This window comes from Phocoena phocoena, chromosome 19 (assembly GCF_963924675.1).
Source record: "Phocoena phocoena chromosome 19, mPhoPho1.1, whole genome shotgun sequence".
NCBI classification, from domain to species: Eukaryota; Metazoa; Chordata; class Mammalia; order Artiodactyla; family Phocoenidae; genus Phocoena; species Phocoena phocoena.
Genome location: NC_089237.1, coordinates 52244480 through 52256753, shown reverse-complemented (window position 1 = coordinate 52256753; position 12274 = coordinate 52244480). Strand labels below are relative to the sequence as shown.

At 48.0% G+C, this 12274-nt stretch overlaps 1 protein-coding gene across 2 annotated transcripts in view; it reads right to left on the bottom strand.

Annotated features, from left to right (window-relative positions):
* The window catches only part of NTN1 (netrin 1), a 202406-nt gene that overhangs the window by 172555 nt on the left and 17577 nt on the right, over positions 1 to 12274 (bottom strand). Inside the window, exon 2 of one of the 2 annotated variants that reach the window (XM_065896717.1) lies at positions 11087 to 12168. In XM_065896717.1, coding sequence (XP_065752789.1) covers positions 11087 to 12104 — 1018 coding nt within the window. In that variant the 5' untranslated portion in view covers positions 12105 to 12168. Of the gene's footprint in view, positions 1 to 11086; positions 12169 to 12274 lie in introns of those variants that run through there. The other variant, XM_065896716.1, reaches the window with a different exon arrangement.

Sequence of the window (12274 nt, the reverse complement as noted above, 5' to 3'; positions counted from 1 at the left end):
GTAAAATGGTGCATAAATGTAAACGTGTACAACCGCTTTCTACAAAACGTGTGACCAATGGATAAACACAATGTACTAGAGCTGAATGGATACCTACCCTAGGGCACGAGATTCCACTTCTAGACACATCCCCAACAGAAATGCATTCACATATGTATCAAAAGACATGGGTAAGTCCAGCCACGGCAGCACTATTTTTAATAGTTAAAATGTGGAGACAACCCAAATATCCACCGTAAATGTAACAAATAAATTTACACGTGGGTATCACGGAACACTACAGCACAGCAATGAAAATGAATAAAACTACTACTACCCATGGATAAATACCACAAAGGTACTACTGAGCCGAAGCTGCCAGAATGTGATTCCATTTACGTGAAGTTCAAAAACAGTCAATTCAACGCATGGCGGGTAAGGGGCGTGGTGACTGGAGGGGCCCTCGGCAGCATCTGGGGTGCTGGTTATGCAGGTGTGTCTACATCATGAAAAGTTCTGAGCTGTGCACTAAGCATTCGTGTGCTTTTCTGTACATTGCGTTATACTTCAGTGAAGACACTGACTTAATTATACTCATAATAGAACGCACCTCAAAAGGCTGTTATGAGGACTAAACAAGATAATATTTGCAGAATGTTTCGAACAGAGCATGGCAGTAGGGAGGGTGCTGATAAAAAGCCCCAAGTCTAATTTTTCCAAAGAGGAAATGCAGGTGGCCAACAGGTACATGAAAAGATGCTCAACGGCGCTAATCATCGGGGAAATGCAAATCAGAACCACAACGAGCTATCGCCTCACGCCTGCCAGAATGGGTATCATCAAAAAGAACACAAATAACAAGTGTCGGCGAGGATGTGGAGAAAAGGGAACCCTCGTACACTGTTGGTGGGAATGTAAATTGGTGCAGTCACTGTAGAACACAGTATAGAGGTTTCTCAGAAAACTAAAAATAGAACTACCCTATAACCCAGGAATGCCACTCCCGGGTATATATCCAAAAAAACCAAAAACACTAATTCGAAAAGATACATGCACCCCAATGTTCATAGCAGCATTATTTACAATTGCCAAGGTATGGAAGCAAACTAAGTGTCCATCACCAGATAGATGAATAAATATATGTATACATACAACGGAAGATTACTCAGCCATAGAAAAGAATGAAATTTTGCCATTTGCAGCAACGTGGATGGACTTGGAGGGCATCGTGCTATGTGAAATAAGCCAGAAAGAGAAAGACAAATACTGTATGAGATCCCTTATACGTGGGATCTAAAAAAATACAACCAACTAGTGAATATAACGAAACAAAACAAAGCAGACTCACAGATATAGAGAACAAACTAGTGGTTACCAGTGGGGAGAGGGAAGGGGAGGGGCAATTTAGAGGTGAGGGATTAAGAGGTACATATTATTAGTTATAAAATGAGCTACAAGGATATCTTGTACGACATGGGGAATATAGCCAATATTTTATAATAACTACAAATGGAGTATAACCTTTAAAATTGTGACTCACTATACATACACCTGTAACTTATATAATATTGTATAGCAACTATGCTTCAATTAAAAAAATTTTTTTTTAAGTAAAAAGAAAAAAGAAAGCCACTGGTCTAGAAGGAGCACCCTGCCTCGGGGGTCTCCTTCTTATGCCCCTCTTCTGAGCCCCCTCCCTAGCACAATGCAAGGGCCCCTCTCACTCGGCACTGTACCCCATATACCAGCGTGGTCTTCAGTAGAGCCCCCCAGGGCACAGAAGGCATTGAAAGCACTGAGAACTTCAATAACACGCCCAAGGTCACACTGCAGGGGTGGGTGGAGCCAGGACTTCAACCCAAGCAGTCTGAAGCTGGAGGTGGGTTCTCTCAACCATAGCGCCTAATACACACATCTTGGTATTTCATATATTATTAAGTAGAACGCTGTGCTCTCTGATCTTGATTTTAGAACTGAACCATTTCTATGCAGCAGGAAAATCAGAGCTTGCTTTTCACTTCAACGTGGGTCACATTCTTCTGTAGACACCTTCGATTTAAAACAAGAAACAGGGAATTCCCTGGTGGCCTAGTGGTTAGGATTTGGCACTTCCACCGCGGAGGCCCAGGTTTGATCCCTGGTTGGGGAACCATTCCGCGTGCCGCACGGCGTGGCCAAAATACAAAAAAATAAATAAAATCAAATAAAACAAGAAACAGCTCCCTCACCTCGGTTCCAACAACAAACTGGGGTGAGAAATACAGAGGATGTCCCGTCCCATTCTCCCCTGGCATGTCTGGGTAGCAATGATAGCAGATCTGCCCCCACTCCTGGTTTAAGCCCGATGGGTTTCTGTGGATTGGAGTGAGAAGCAATTTCCTTCCTCGTGGTAGCTGGGCAGGTCGAGCACTTTCTCACAATGAATTCTCCCCAGGTCTGAGCTGTGGAGTGAGACAGGGCTGGGTCTGGGAAGAAAGAGTTGGCTTCGATCGACCTGCCCACCTCTGAGGTCTAGCTGCGGGGAGAGGAAACGCGTTGGCCGCAGGACTCAAAGCAGGGGGGGCCGCCGTCCAACAGCCCTGCCCTGGGGCACCCGATCCAAAGGTACTTTCTTGTTTCGGAGGCCAAGCTCCGTATCTGTAAACACAATGTGTTTCCTTTTTCATGCTGGGACTGGCGCTGTTATTGTTCAGCACTTTCTGTGTCAGCCCAAATGTAAGCAGAGCCCTTGCCTGTGTAGAGTTCTGTCTCCCGATGCCACGCAGACCTGGTGTGGGGTCCAGGGCCTGACTTCTCCGGTGGGAAGAGCCTCAGGCCCGATGAGACTGCATCCCACCTGCGGGGAGGGCATCACTTCCCACTGCTTTACATCCCCAGACCCAACAGAGTCACCTGACCACTGATTGCTCCAGAAACGTCCACTTACAGTGTACTTATCTGCCTGCAGGCTGGGGGAGCAGGGGAAGGTCTCCCGGGACCAAAACTGTCTTAGTTTTTACCTCCTAGGCTAACTCTAAGGAGTAACAGCTGCCTAGGGTATTATATTGAAAAGGAGTCTAATACCCTAAGACCATTTCTGGACTTAGCAGAAAAGAGTGCTGTGATTGATTAGTGATGTCTGCCCTGGTTTCAGAATTGGAAAGGGGTGATGCGTTTGCCAAGTACTCACCACAGCCACTCCAAGCAGGAACAGATGAAATCAGAAGCCGCAAAAACCATAATCAGGCAGTGGGAAGTGTCCATCCCTTTGGGATGTTCCATCAAATATGGAACGTAATGCAACATATTGGTGCTCAGGAAACTAAAAGAGAATCTACCTTATTTCCTTGTTACCTAACACTCATTTATTCAAACCCAGCCCCTTTAAAGGTGCCTGTGGTCCTACAGATTGTCTAACTTTGGTGTGGAGCCTCTGGAATGTGTGAAAAATTGGACATGACAACCAAAAATCTCTCTTATCTGGAGGCATTAAAGGACCGGGGAAAATTTAGAAAATCTAGCCATAGCACCAGCCAGGAAGGGGCATGAATGGGCCCTCAACTAAAACTGGACCACCTGCACAGAAGGCTGATAACTTGCACATCTTACATAGGCTAGTCCTGAATCCCCCACAGAGACAGACTTCTAGAGCCTCCTTCTAGGCTGAGTTGGGAGGGTTCATTGATTATCAGTTGATATAGTGACCTTTCTGTTCCTCTCAGTGTTAGTTTCTACCTTTCAAGGTTTTCACCCAACAAATTTACTTTGACCTCTGAAAAACCACTCACCCCTTCAAATAACCTAGAAGCCCGCCATACCTACAGGGAAATCTTTCTTCTGGATCGTCTTTATATGCACAAATGCACTGCAACGTGATTATAACCTTACCTCTAGCTAATACAATGACCCTGATGGCAGAAGACTCAGGATCTCCAGGAATGACCCCGCCAGAGGCAAAGGCTCTCCTTCTCCATTCCTTGGCACTACTTCTGAACGACTGGTACACCTGTCTCCTTGATGACGTCTTCCCTTGTTCTCTGAGTGCCAGTGGATGCAGCAGATAGAAACATCCATCGCAAAGGAGGATTGGGGCAGGCGCTTAAATGTTGGAAAAGGCTCGGACAAGAGGCATTTCACTTCTCATCCATCCCATGACCACAGTCCCTTCTCTCTGTCAGAGAGCAGAACTGGCACAAAATAATATAGTCAGGGCTGAACACACAGCCAGCCAAGGCCTCCCAGGAGCTGGGGATAGGAAGGAAGTATTATCTCTACAGGCAAGGAACTGACAAGTGGAATGGGTCTCTGCCTTCTGACTTAGGGGAAATTCACATAAATTACATAATGTTCCAAAGGCAAATGAAAATCTAATTCCGAGTTTATAATAGAGCTACATTTTTGAAATAAGACTACAGAAATGTGATCCTGAACTCCCCACATGCTGTACACATCAAACCTCAAGACAGCAGACAGCGTGGAGGCAAATAGCCCTGTGTCCAAGGACTGTCGCAGGCAGCTCAATGATTTCAGGCACCGTTCGGAACCATCCCTCGGAGATGGTTACAATAGGACATGGCTTTTATGTGATCAGCCCTCAAAACAAGTGCCACTGATACCCCTTGCTCTCTGTGTATGCAACAGCGCCACTGAACGAGCCAAGATGTACCCCGTCTACATTCAGTTTTGTTTGTGTAAAAACTGCCCTTTGGTGGCGGCGACATCGGGTTTCGAAAGGCTTCCTTTGTGGAAATCTGATTCACTGACATAAAGCACGTGTAAAGCACCTAGTACGATGCCTGGCACTTAGTAGGGGTTTGTGGTCTGCCTTCAGGATGCAACCCAACACCCCCCGGACAGGCATTCTAACTCCTGGGCCGCCCAAACCAATGCCACATCTTCCGAGGCTTCGGAGACCACAAGGGCTGATGTGTGTCTTTCCAGATGACAGGCAAAATGCTGTAGGCCACTCTGCAAGTATTAGGCTTAAAACCTGAGCATTTCAAAAGCTCTCCGAGCCCTCCAGTCTTCCTCTAATGAAAGGCACTGCAGAAACCCAAGGTATGATTACCACTTCTGAAAGGAAGAAGAAGAAAAAAAATACTGGCTCACAAAATACCCGTACTAGAGCATCGACAGATAAGACCGTTTTATAATCCAGTTCCCTAGAGAGCCATTTATTTTGGTGAGGCCAGTGTGCATAGCAGACGCTGTGGAAGCCATCAAGATAACACGAATAACAACCCAGTGGACTTTTGAAGTGTAAACATAAAAGTCTATTAAGAATACAATGTTGGTTTAATCCCAAGACAAAAAATTTACTTAATGAAAAGCACAACTCATCTCAAGAAGGAAATATCGATACCAGCTGTGAGCAGAAAATGAGGGGATTCCTTCCAGGGAACATCTGAATTTCAACCCACTGCCTTTCCAATGTTTACTCTGGCCATAAAGTCTCAAATACTTTTCCGAGGATCTCATTTTTCTACAGGAGAAGGAAGTCAGGGAGAAGTCTGGGCAGGGCCAAAGGAGACCTTGGCAAAGCCTTGGAAAGGCACAGACGCACCCCAGAAGGTGCACCTTGACACGGCTCTGTCTGGCTTCTCTGGGTAGAGCGGGGAGCAGCCTCCGGGCCCACCAGGTGCTAATGAGGACCCCAGCAGAGACCCTCACTCCAGCCGCCACGGGGCCAACAGCGATAAATGACAGTCCTGTGCCGCTGACACACATGCCCGGCACCGACCAGCACCACGCCGGCAACCAGGATACGCCACTAAACCCCCCTCTTTAACAACACTCCCTAGACACTTCCTAGACTTTTTTCAGTGTGTTCCAGAGAAACAAGGGGATACTGAACACTAGGGACAAAGGAGAAGGGCTTCTTAGAAAGGATTTTCTGATTACGAGCTCTGTTCCACCACCTTTGAGAGGGATCATGGGCCCTGAAATCAAGAAAGACTTGGCCAGGACTTCCCTGGAGGTCCGGTGGTTTAGACTCCGCGCTTCCAGTGCAGGTTCGATCCCTGGTCCGGAACTAAGATCCCACATGCTGCTCGGCGTGGCCAAAAAGTAAAAAAAAGAAAAGAAAAGAAAGAAAGAAAGACTTGGCCATAAGCAACACCTGTGCACGCTGAGAACCCACACAAAGGTGCTTAAACCCTCTTCACTTACATTCCTAAAAACTCCCAGCTCCGGGCTTCCCTGGTGGCGCAGTGGTTGAGAGTCTGCCTGCCGATGCAGGGGACACGGGTTCGTGCCCCGGTCCGCGAGGATCCCACATGCCGCAGAGCGGCTGGGCCTGTGAGCCGTGGCCGCTGAGCCTGCGCGTCCGGAGCCTGTGCTCCGCAAGGGGAGAGGCCACAACAGTGAGAGGCCCACGTACCGCAAGAAAAAAAAAAAACAACTCCCAGCTCCCACTAGGCCTGATGGCTATAATCAAGGACGACTTCTTATATACAGTTTCATACTTATGTATGTATGAACATAATAAATGAGTATGATATATGACATAACGTCATAAGATACAACACACCTCCAATTCTAGCAAGAGGTAACAAGCTTGCTAGGTAACAGGCTGTTCTGACTAATCTCGAATTCTCCTCTACCGGCAGACCTCACTTTACCGCACTTTGCTTTATTGAACTTCGCAGATATTGTGTTTCTTACAACTTGAAGGTGTGAGGCAACCCAGCCTCGAGCAGGTCTATTGGCGCTGTTTTTGCAACAGCATTTGCTCACTTCATACCTCTGTGTCACATTTTGGTAATTCTTTGCAGCATTTCAAACTTTTTCATTATTGTTATGTGCTGTGGTGATCTGTCATCGGTGATCTCTGATGTTACTACTATGATTCGCAGAAGGCTCAGACGATGGTCAGCATTTGTTAGCAATGAAGTAATTTTTAATTAAGGGATGTACACTTTTTTAGACATAATGCTATTGCACACTTGATAGACTACGGTACGGCGTGAACAACTTTTACAGGCACTGGGAAACCGAGAAGTTCGTGTGACTTGCCTTATTGCCGCGGTCTGGAACTGAACCCGCAGTATCTCTGAGGTCGGCCTGTGCATGTAACTGCCGTTCATTTATCCATCCGTCCGTTCTACGGGGAGGCAGCACAGAGGATGCAATAAAACCAAGCATAAAGCATCTGACTGGAGTCTTAGCTCCACCACCTACTAGCTATATGGCTTTGGGTAAACCATTTAATATCTCTCGGTTATGGTTTCCTCCTCTGTAAAATAAGGACAATAATAGGGCCTATTATTAGCATAGTCACAGCGATTAAATGACTAAATTAATCTGAGTGGCAAAAAATAAGCCCTCAAGGGTTAATCATAATTAACGTTATGATTATTGAGGGTTAATTACATTATGTAATTATTATGACAATAATTACAATAATTACTAGGCCTATAAAAGCATTCACTCATCTATCCCTACGTACCAGAGTGAGCAGCAAATCATTTTCGCCTTCTGATTTTGCAAGAGTCTTTATCGGGGCATTAGATTTCTCAGGGCAACGCCTCCCATATAAACCTCCCTCTCCTGCCGGGGGAGATGATGGTAGGCCCTAGCACCAGAGCCATTTACAGCCTGAGGAACCCCTTCCCAAAGCCATGTTTAAACAATTACGAGCATTATGTTGCAGGTACCCATGACCATAGGAGGCCAGCCCAGCACGGTGTTCATCTCGCAGAGACGTCTTTTGTGTGGGTTTTGGGTTTCAGCTGGGCAACGCCAAGTCATAGAGTGAGGCGCAAGACGAGTTTTCATAAGCTCACCCTGTCACAAACCAGGCAGGGGTTCATGCTGACATCCCCACAGTAAGATTAAACAGCATGCTTCGTCAGGCACTAAATACTAACACAGCTCCGACGTCAGGGGGACACTGATTAAAACTGATGTCAATAATTTATGAAACACAATATGGTCTTCAGATGCTCTTTTTTTTAAAAAAAGGAAGAGGGGTAAAAGGGCCTAGCAACCCAGGTGGTTTAAAACTGTTCATGCATTTTCTCTTGAATGTACACCCCCCCACCACCATGCATGGATGCTTCTTTACACAATGAATATAAATGCACATGTGTGTAAGAGCATGTGAACGTTGCTGATACATATGGGCGGAAGAAAGTATTTAGTTATTCCACGGAGAGCTGTCGAGGCCGTAACGTTATACATAGTCTTCTCTTTCATATTGTTTTGGGCTTTTTCTTCTCCGGAAGAAGTCCAAAATTGCATTTAAAATAAAATTGGACCTTACAAAAGTTCATGTTTATTCCACAGAGAACTTAACCTTGAAACAACCCCAAAAAGAAAGCTGGACCAAAGAAAACCGATAGGATATATGCATTTCTTAGTAAACCGAAAGCACCTCAGCCCTGTGTAGAACCATTTAGTCAAATAATAATATCGATTTTTTTCCAAGTTTTAGGACTGGGGGAGGGAGCGGGGATGAGAGGGTTAACCTAGGGAACGATGCCACTTTATTATGTCACGTCTTTTTATTTTAGAAAGGCGAAGACCGTGATAATGCTTCATTTTTAATCAAAACTCATTTTGAGAATTAAAAATATACTTTGCCTTAGTTGTAAATAATCTGGGTAGCTTGACTTAATATGTCAACAGTGTGAAATTCACAAGATGGGATTATGTTGGGGAAAAAAATCCGAGCCGCTGAGAGTACAAAAGTTAGTGTTTGAAGGATTCATTAATGCCTTTTCCTAGCACAGTGCCCTGTAGTGTCTCAGAACACCTGTCAAATACTAATTCATTCACATATCTCCACTTCAGGGCCTTTTCATAAAAAGCTCGACCTTTAATTGTAAATCACTTCTAAATTGTCTTTGCTGGCTTTCTCTTTTGCGGAATGATGGAAAAATCACTAAGACTTCAATTAAGACTTTATGGGAAGTCAACCTGACATTCCCGAGGCTATATCTACAAGGTATCAGAACATCTATTCAAAAAGGAAACTATAAATAACTTTAACATCGTTGAATTGGCTTGGCTTTTATGAGATGACTGAATAATTGGCAAGATTTAAAGATACTTTAACTACTGAGAATTAAAATAACTTCAGTAAAAACCAGAAAATATTGCTAGGCGATTATTTGTCATGTAGATTATGTACTTATTAGGCCTAATTAAACTTTTTGAACAAAAAGGCTTACTAATTACGTTAGTTAATATGTTGATTGCTCAATTTGGTTTAAAAAAAAAAAAAAAAACCCGGTCAATCCAATTTGTGCACAGTTAGTGCTTTGGTCAAAAGACAAAATCCTCCACTATAGAAATTATTTCAAGTACATGGCCATTGTTATAACAATTGCCGGTTACAGAAACTGACAGGGAGAGATGGGGGTGGGTGGTATCCAAACAATACCACCCCTGCTAAGAGGAATCTTCAGGCCAGTAAAATGCTACCGTCAGAGCCAGTTTATCTGCCTCGATGTATTCACTTGTGTTTTTTCCAATCAGACCCTGCTGGTGACAATGAGAAGTTATCTTTCATATGCACATACATACTAAAACTGATAGCAAAACCCTGGGAGGCCTTTTAAATGTCAATAAAAGGTTTTTACGCACAAAAGGAAGAAAAGAAAAGAGGAAAGGGGAGAAGAAAGAGAAGAAATGGGAAAAACCAACAGTTCTGAAGGAATGGAGCAGATCAAAGGAGTTTTAATTCTCCAAGACGACTAAGCCGGGGTGTAACCACTATCTCGCCACCGAATCCTGAAAAGTCTCTTCCAACAGGCAACCAGTTCCGTCCCTTAAAGGAGGGGGAAGAAGGACAATTAGGTCTGCAAAAGTGTACACTTGGAGTGCAAAGATGGAGGCCCCGCCACGCAACAGGAGAACAGCCCTCTTCAGACCAGGACGCCTGCCTGGGCCTCAGCGCCGACCAGGCTTCTCCAAAACATGTTTTCCATTCCAAAAGTCTACATCCACAGTCATGAGGCACAAACTATTCGACAACAACATGACACAATTAATCAGAACCAGACCTCAAAACGTGTGTTTGTGGGGACCAGCGAACTTTGTAATGTGCCTCAGAGGCCGAAGCAATTGAAGAGACTCACACCGGCTGTGTGGGGTTGGGGGGAGGGGGAGGAAACATCTATATTCCACGAAAGATGAACACCCAAGGGCGTACTGACCAACTATACTGACCACTGACGTTGATGATTTTTGTTAAAATAAAACATGAGATTTGGGCATTTACATCTCATACTGGAAAAGCAGAGTATGGTCTTACTACCTTTCCCCTCCTGTTTTTTTTTTTTTTAAAGCCTCATTTCCAACCCAACAGTATCCACCAGTGCCGGTTTTGTCAGATTTCTCTTTCAGGAACTGAAACCCCATGAAATCGAGAATCTGGGCCCTTAGTTAATTCGGAACTGTTTAATTTCACCGAACCCTGACGCTAACAACAACAAAAAAATCTGGTATACTTCTTTTTTGGAGCGGGATTGAATTAGTTTAAAATAATTAGTGAACTCTCTTTTGTAATCTGTAGATAGTAATTAATTTAAATCACATCATTCTTTTGCTAACACAAACAGGCTGTCCAAAAGAAAAATATATATCTATTTTCAAACCATAAAAGACGAATGGATGACGCAGGAGTGATAGTCGTCGTGTACCGAATTGGCCCCAAACTGCAAATCCCTTTGCCATCTCCCAAGGGATCTGTGGTCGTGGAGCTGGAACTTCCCGGGAACCGGGCCGGGGTCCCCAACAGCGCGCGCAGCTGCAGCCCTAGGGGAGGGGGGGTGGGGCGGAGGTGGACGCCAGGGTCCCGCCAAACTGAGGGGAAGGCACAGAGTGTGTGCCTTTGGATCTGGGGTTAGGGGGACCGGTCGGCAAATGTTCTGCAAAGCCCTCTCCCCGCATCTTGGCTTCGCACAGCGCAGTGAACGCAAACCCGAGCGTCCACGGCCGGCGCCACGAGCGCGAGCGGACCAGCTCTCTGCGCTCCGCGGTGCAGGATTTCCACGTACGCGCCTCCCACCATCCCCACCACATCAACGAAGCGGGCGATCCTCGGGAACCTTCGGTCGCGAGGCCCGGGAGCAGCCGCCCGGGTCCCCGCCCGCCGCCCGCGTCCCCGCGGTGCCCCACTCACCCACGCACTCGTTGGCCTCGCGGGCTGTGGCGCGCTGCCAGGGCCGGTCGTAGTGAAAGGGCTTGCAGCGGTCGCACTCCGGGCCGGCCGTGTTGTGCCTGCAGTCACACACCAAGCTGTCGTCGCGGTCGCGCACGCAGCGGGCCGCGTGGCCATTGCACTTGCAGCGGCCGCCCACCTGCAGGTCGGACACGGCGTAGAAGTACGAGTCGCGCGCCAGCTCTGAGTCGTCCTCGTTCTCGTCGCCGAACGTGTGCAGGCGGCTGAAGGCCACGCGGATGTCGGTGGCCGTGACCCAGTCTTGCAGCACGGGCGAGTTGTCGAAGTCGTGCGCCGAGGGCCGCCCGTCCAGCGTGCTGAAGGCGATGAGGCCGCCCGAGAGCGGGCGCATGTCGGTGTGCGAGTCGGTGCACACGGCCTCCTGCTCGTTCTGCTTGGTGATGGGCGCACGGTGCGGCCGGTTGTACATCTTGCGGCACTGAGTGGAGTAGAACTGGAAGGGCACCCACGTGCGCCCGTAGTCCATGGACTTGTAGATGGCCATGGACTCGGGCCGTGGCGAGCAGAACTGCAGGCTCACATAGGTCACCTCGAACTTCTTGCCGAGCGACAGCGTGAGCGTGACGTTGTGCGGGAACTGCAGGTAGTTCTCGGACTGCCAGCACGTCAGGTTGTGCGGGTTGTTCAGATCCGTGAGGAAGGCGGGCGGGTGCGCCTTCTTGGGGTCCGAGGCGTTGCAGAGGTGGCAGGAGCGCAGCCGCTCCTCGCCGCGCTCGCTCACCACGCAGTAGCGCCCGGCGGGCCGGCCGCAGGTGCTGGACACGCGCACGTCCTTGCCGAAGGCCGCGTTGACAAAGTCCGGGATGCAGCGGCGCGGGTGGCCGTTCTCGTCCGAGCAGGGGTCGGGCTGCGCCGCCTGGCCGGCGAACATGCTGAGCCCGGGCCCGCCACGCACCGCGCCCACCAGGCACGCCACCGCCGCCAGCGCCGCCAGCGCCTCCCACACTGCGCGCATCATGCTGCGTCCAGCCTGCCCCGGCCCCGCCGCGCCGAGGAGTCGGTCCGCCCGCCGCAGAAGGCGCCTGCGGAGAGAGAGGAGCCGCGCTCAGCCAGGCCGCCCCGCGCCCTCCACCCCCCGGCGGGGCGGCGAGCGGGGGCGCGGGCGAGTGCCTGGCTTCCCCCGCACCA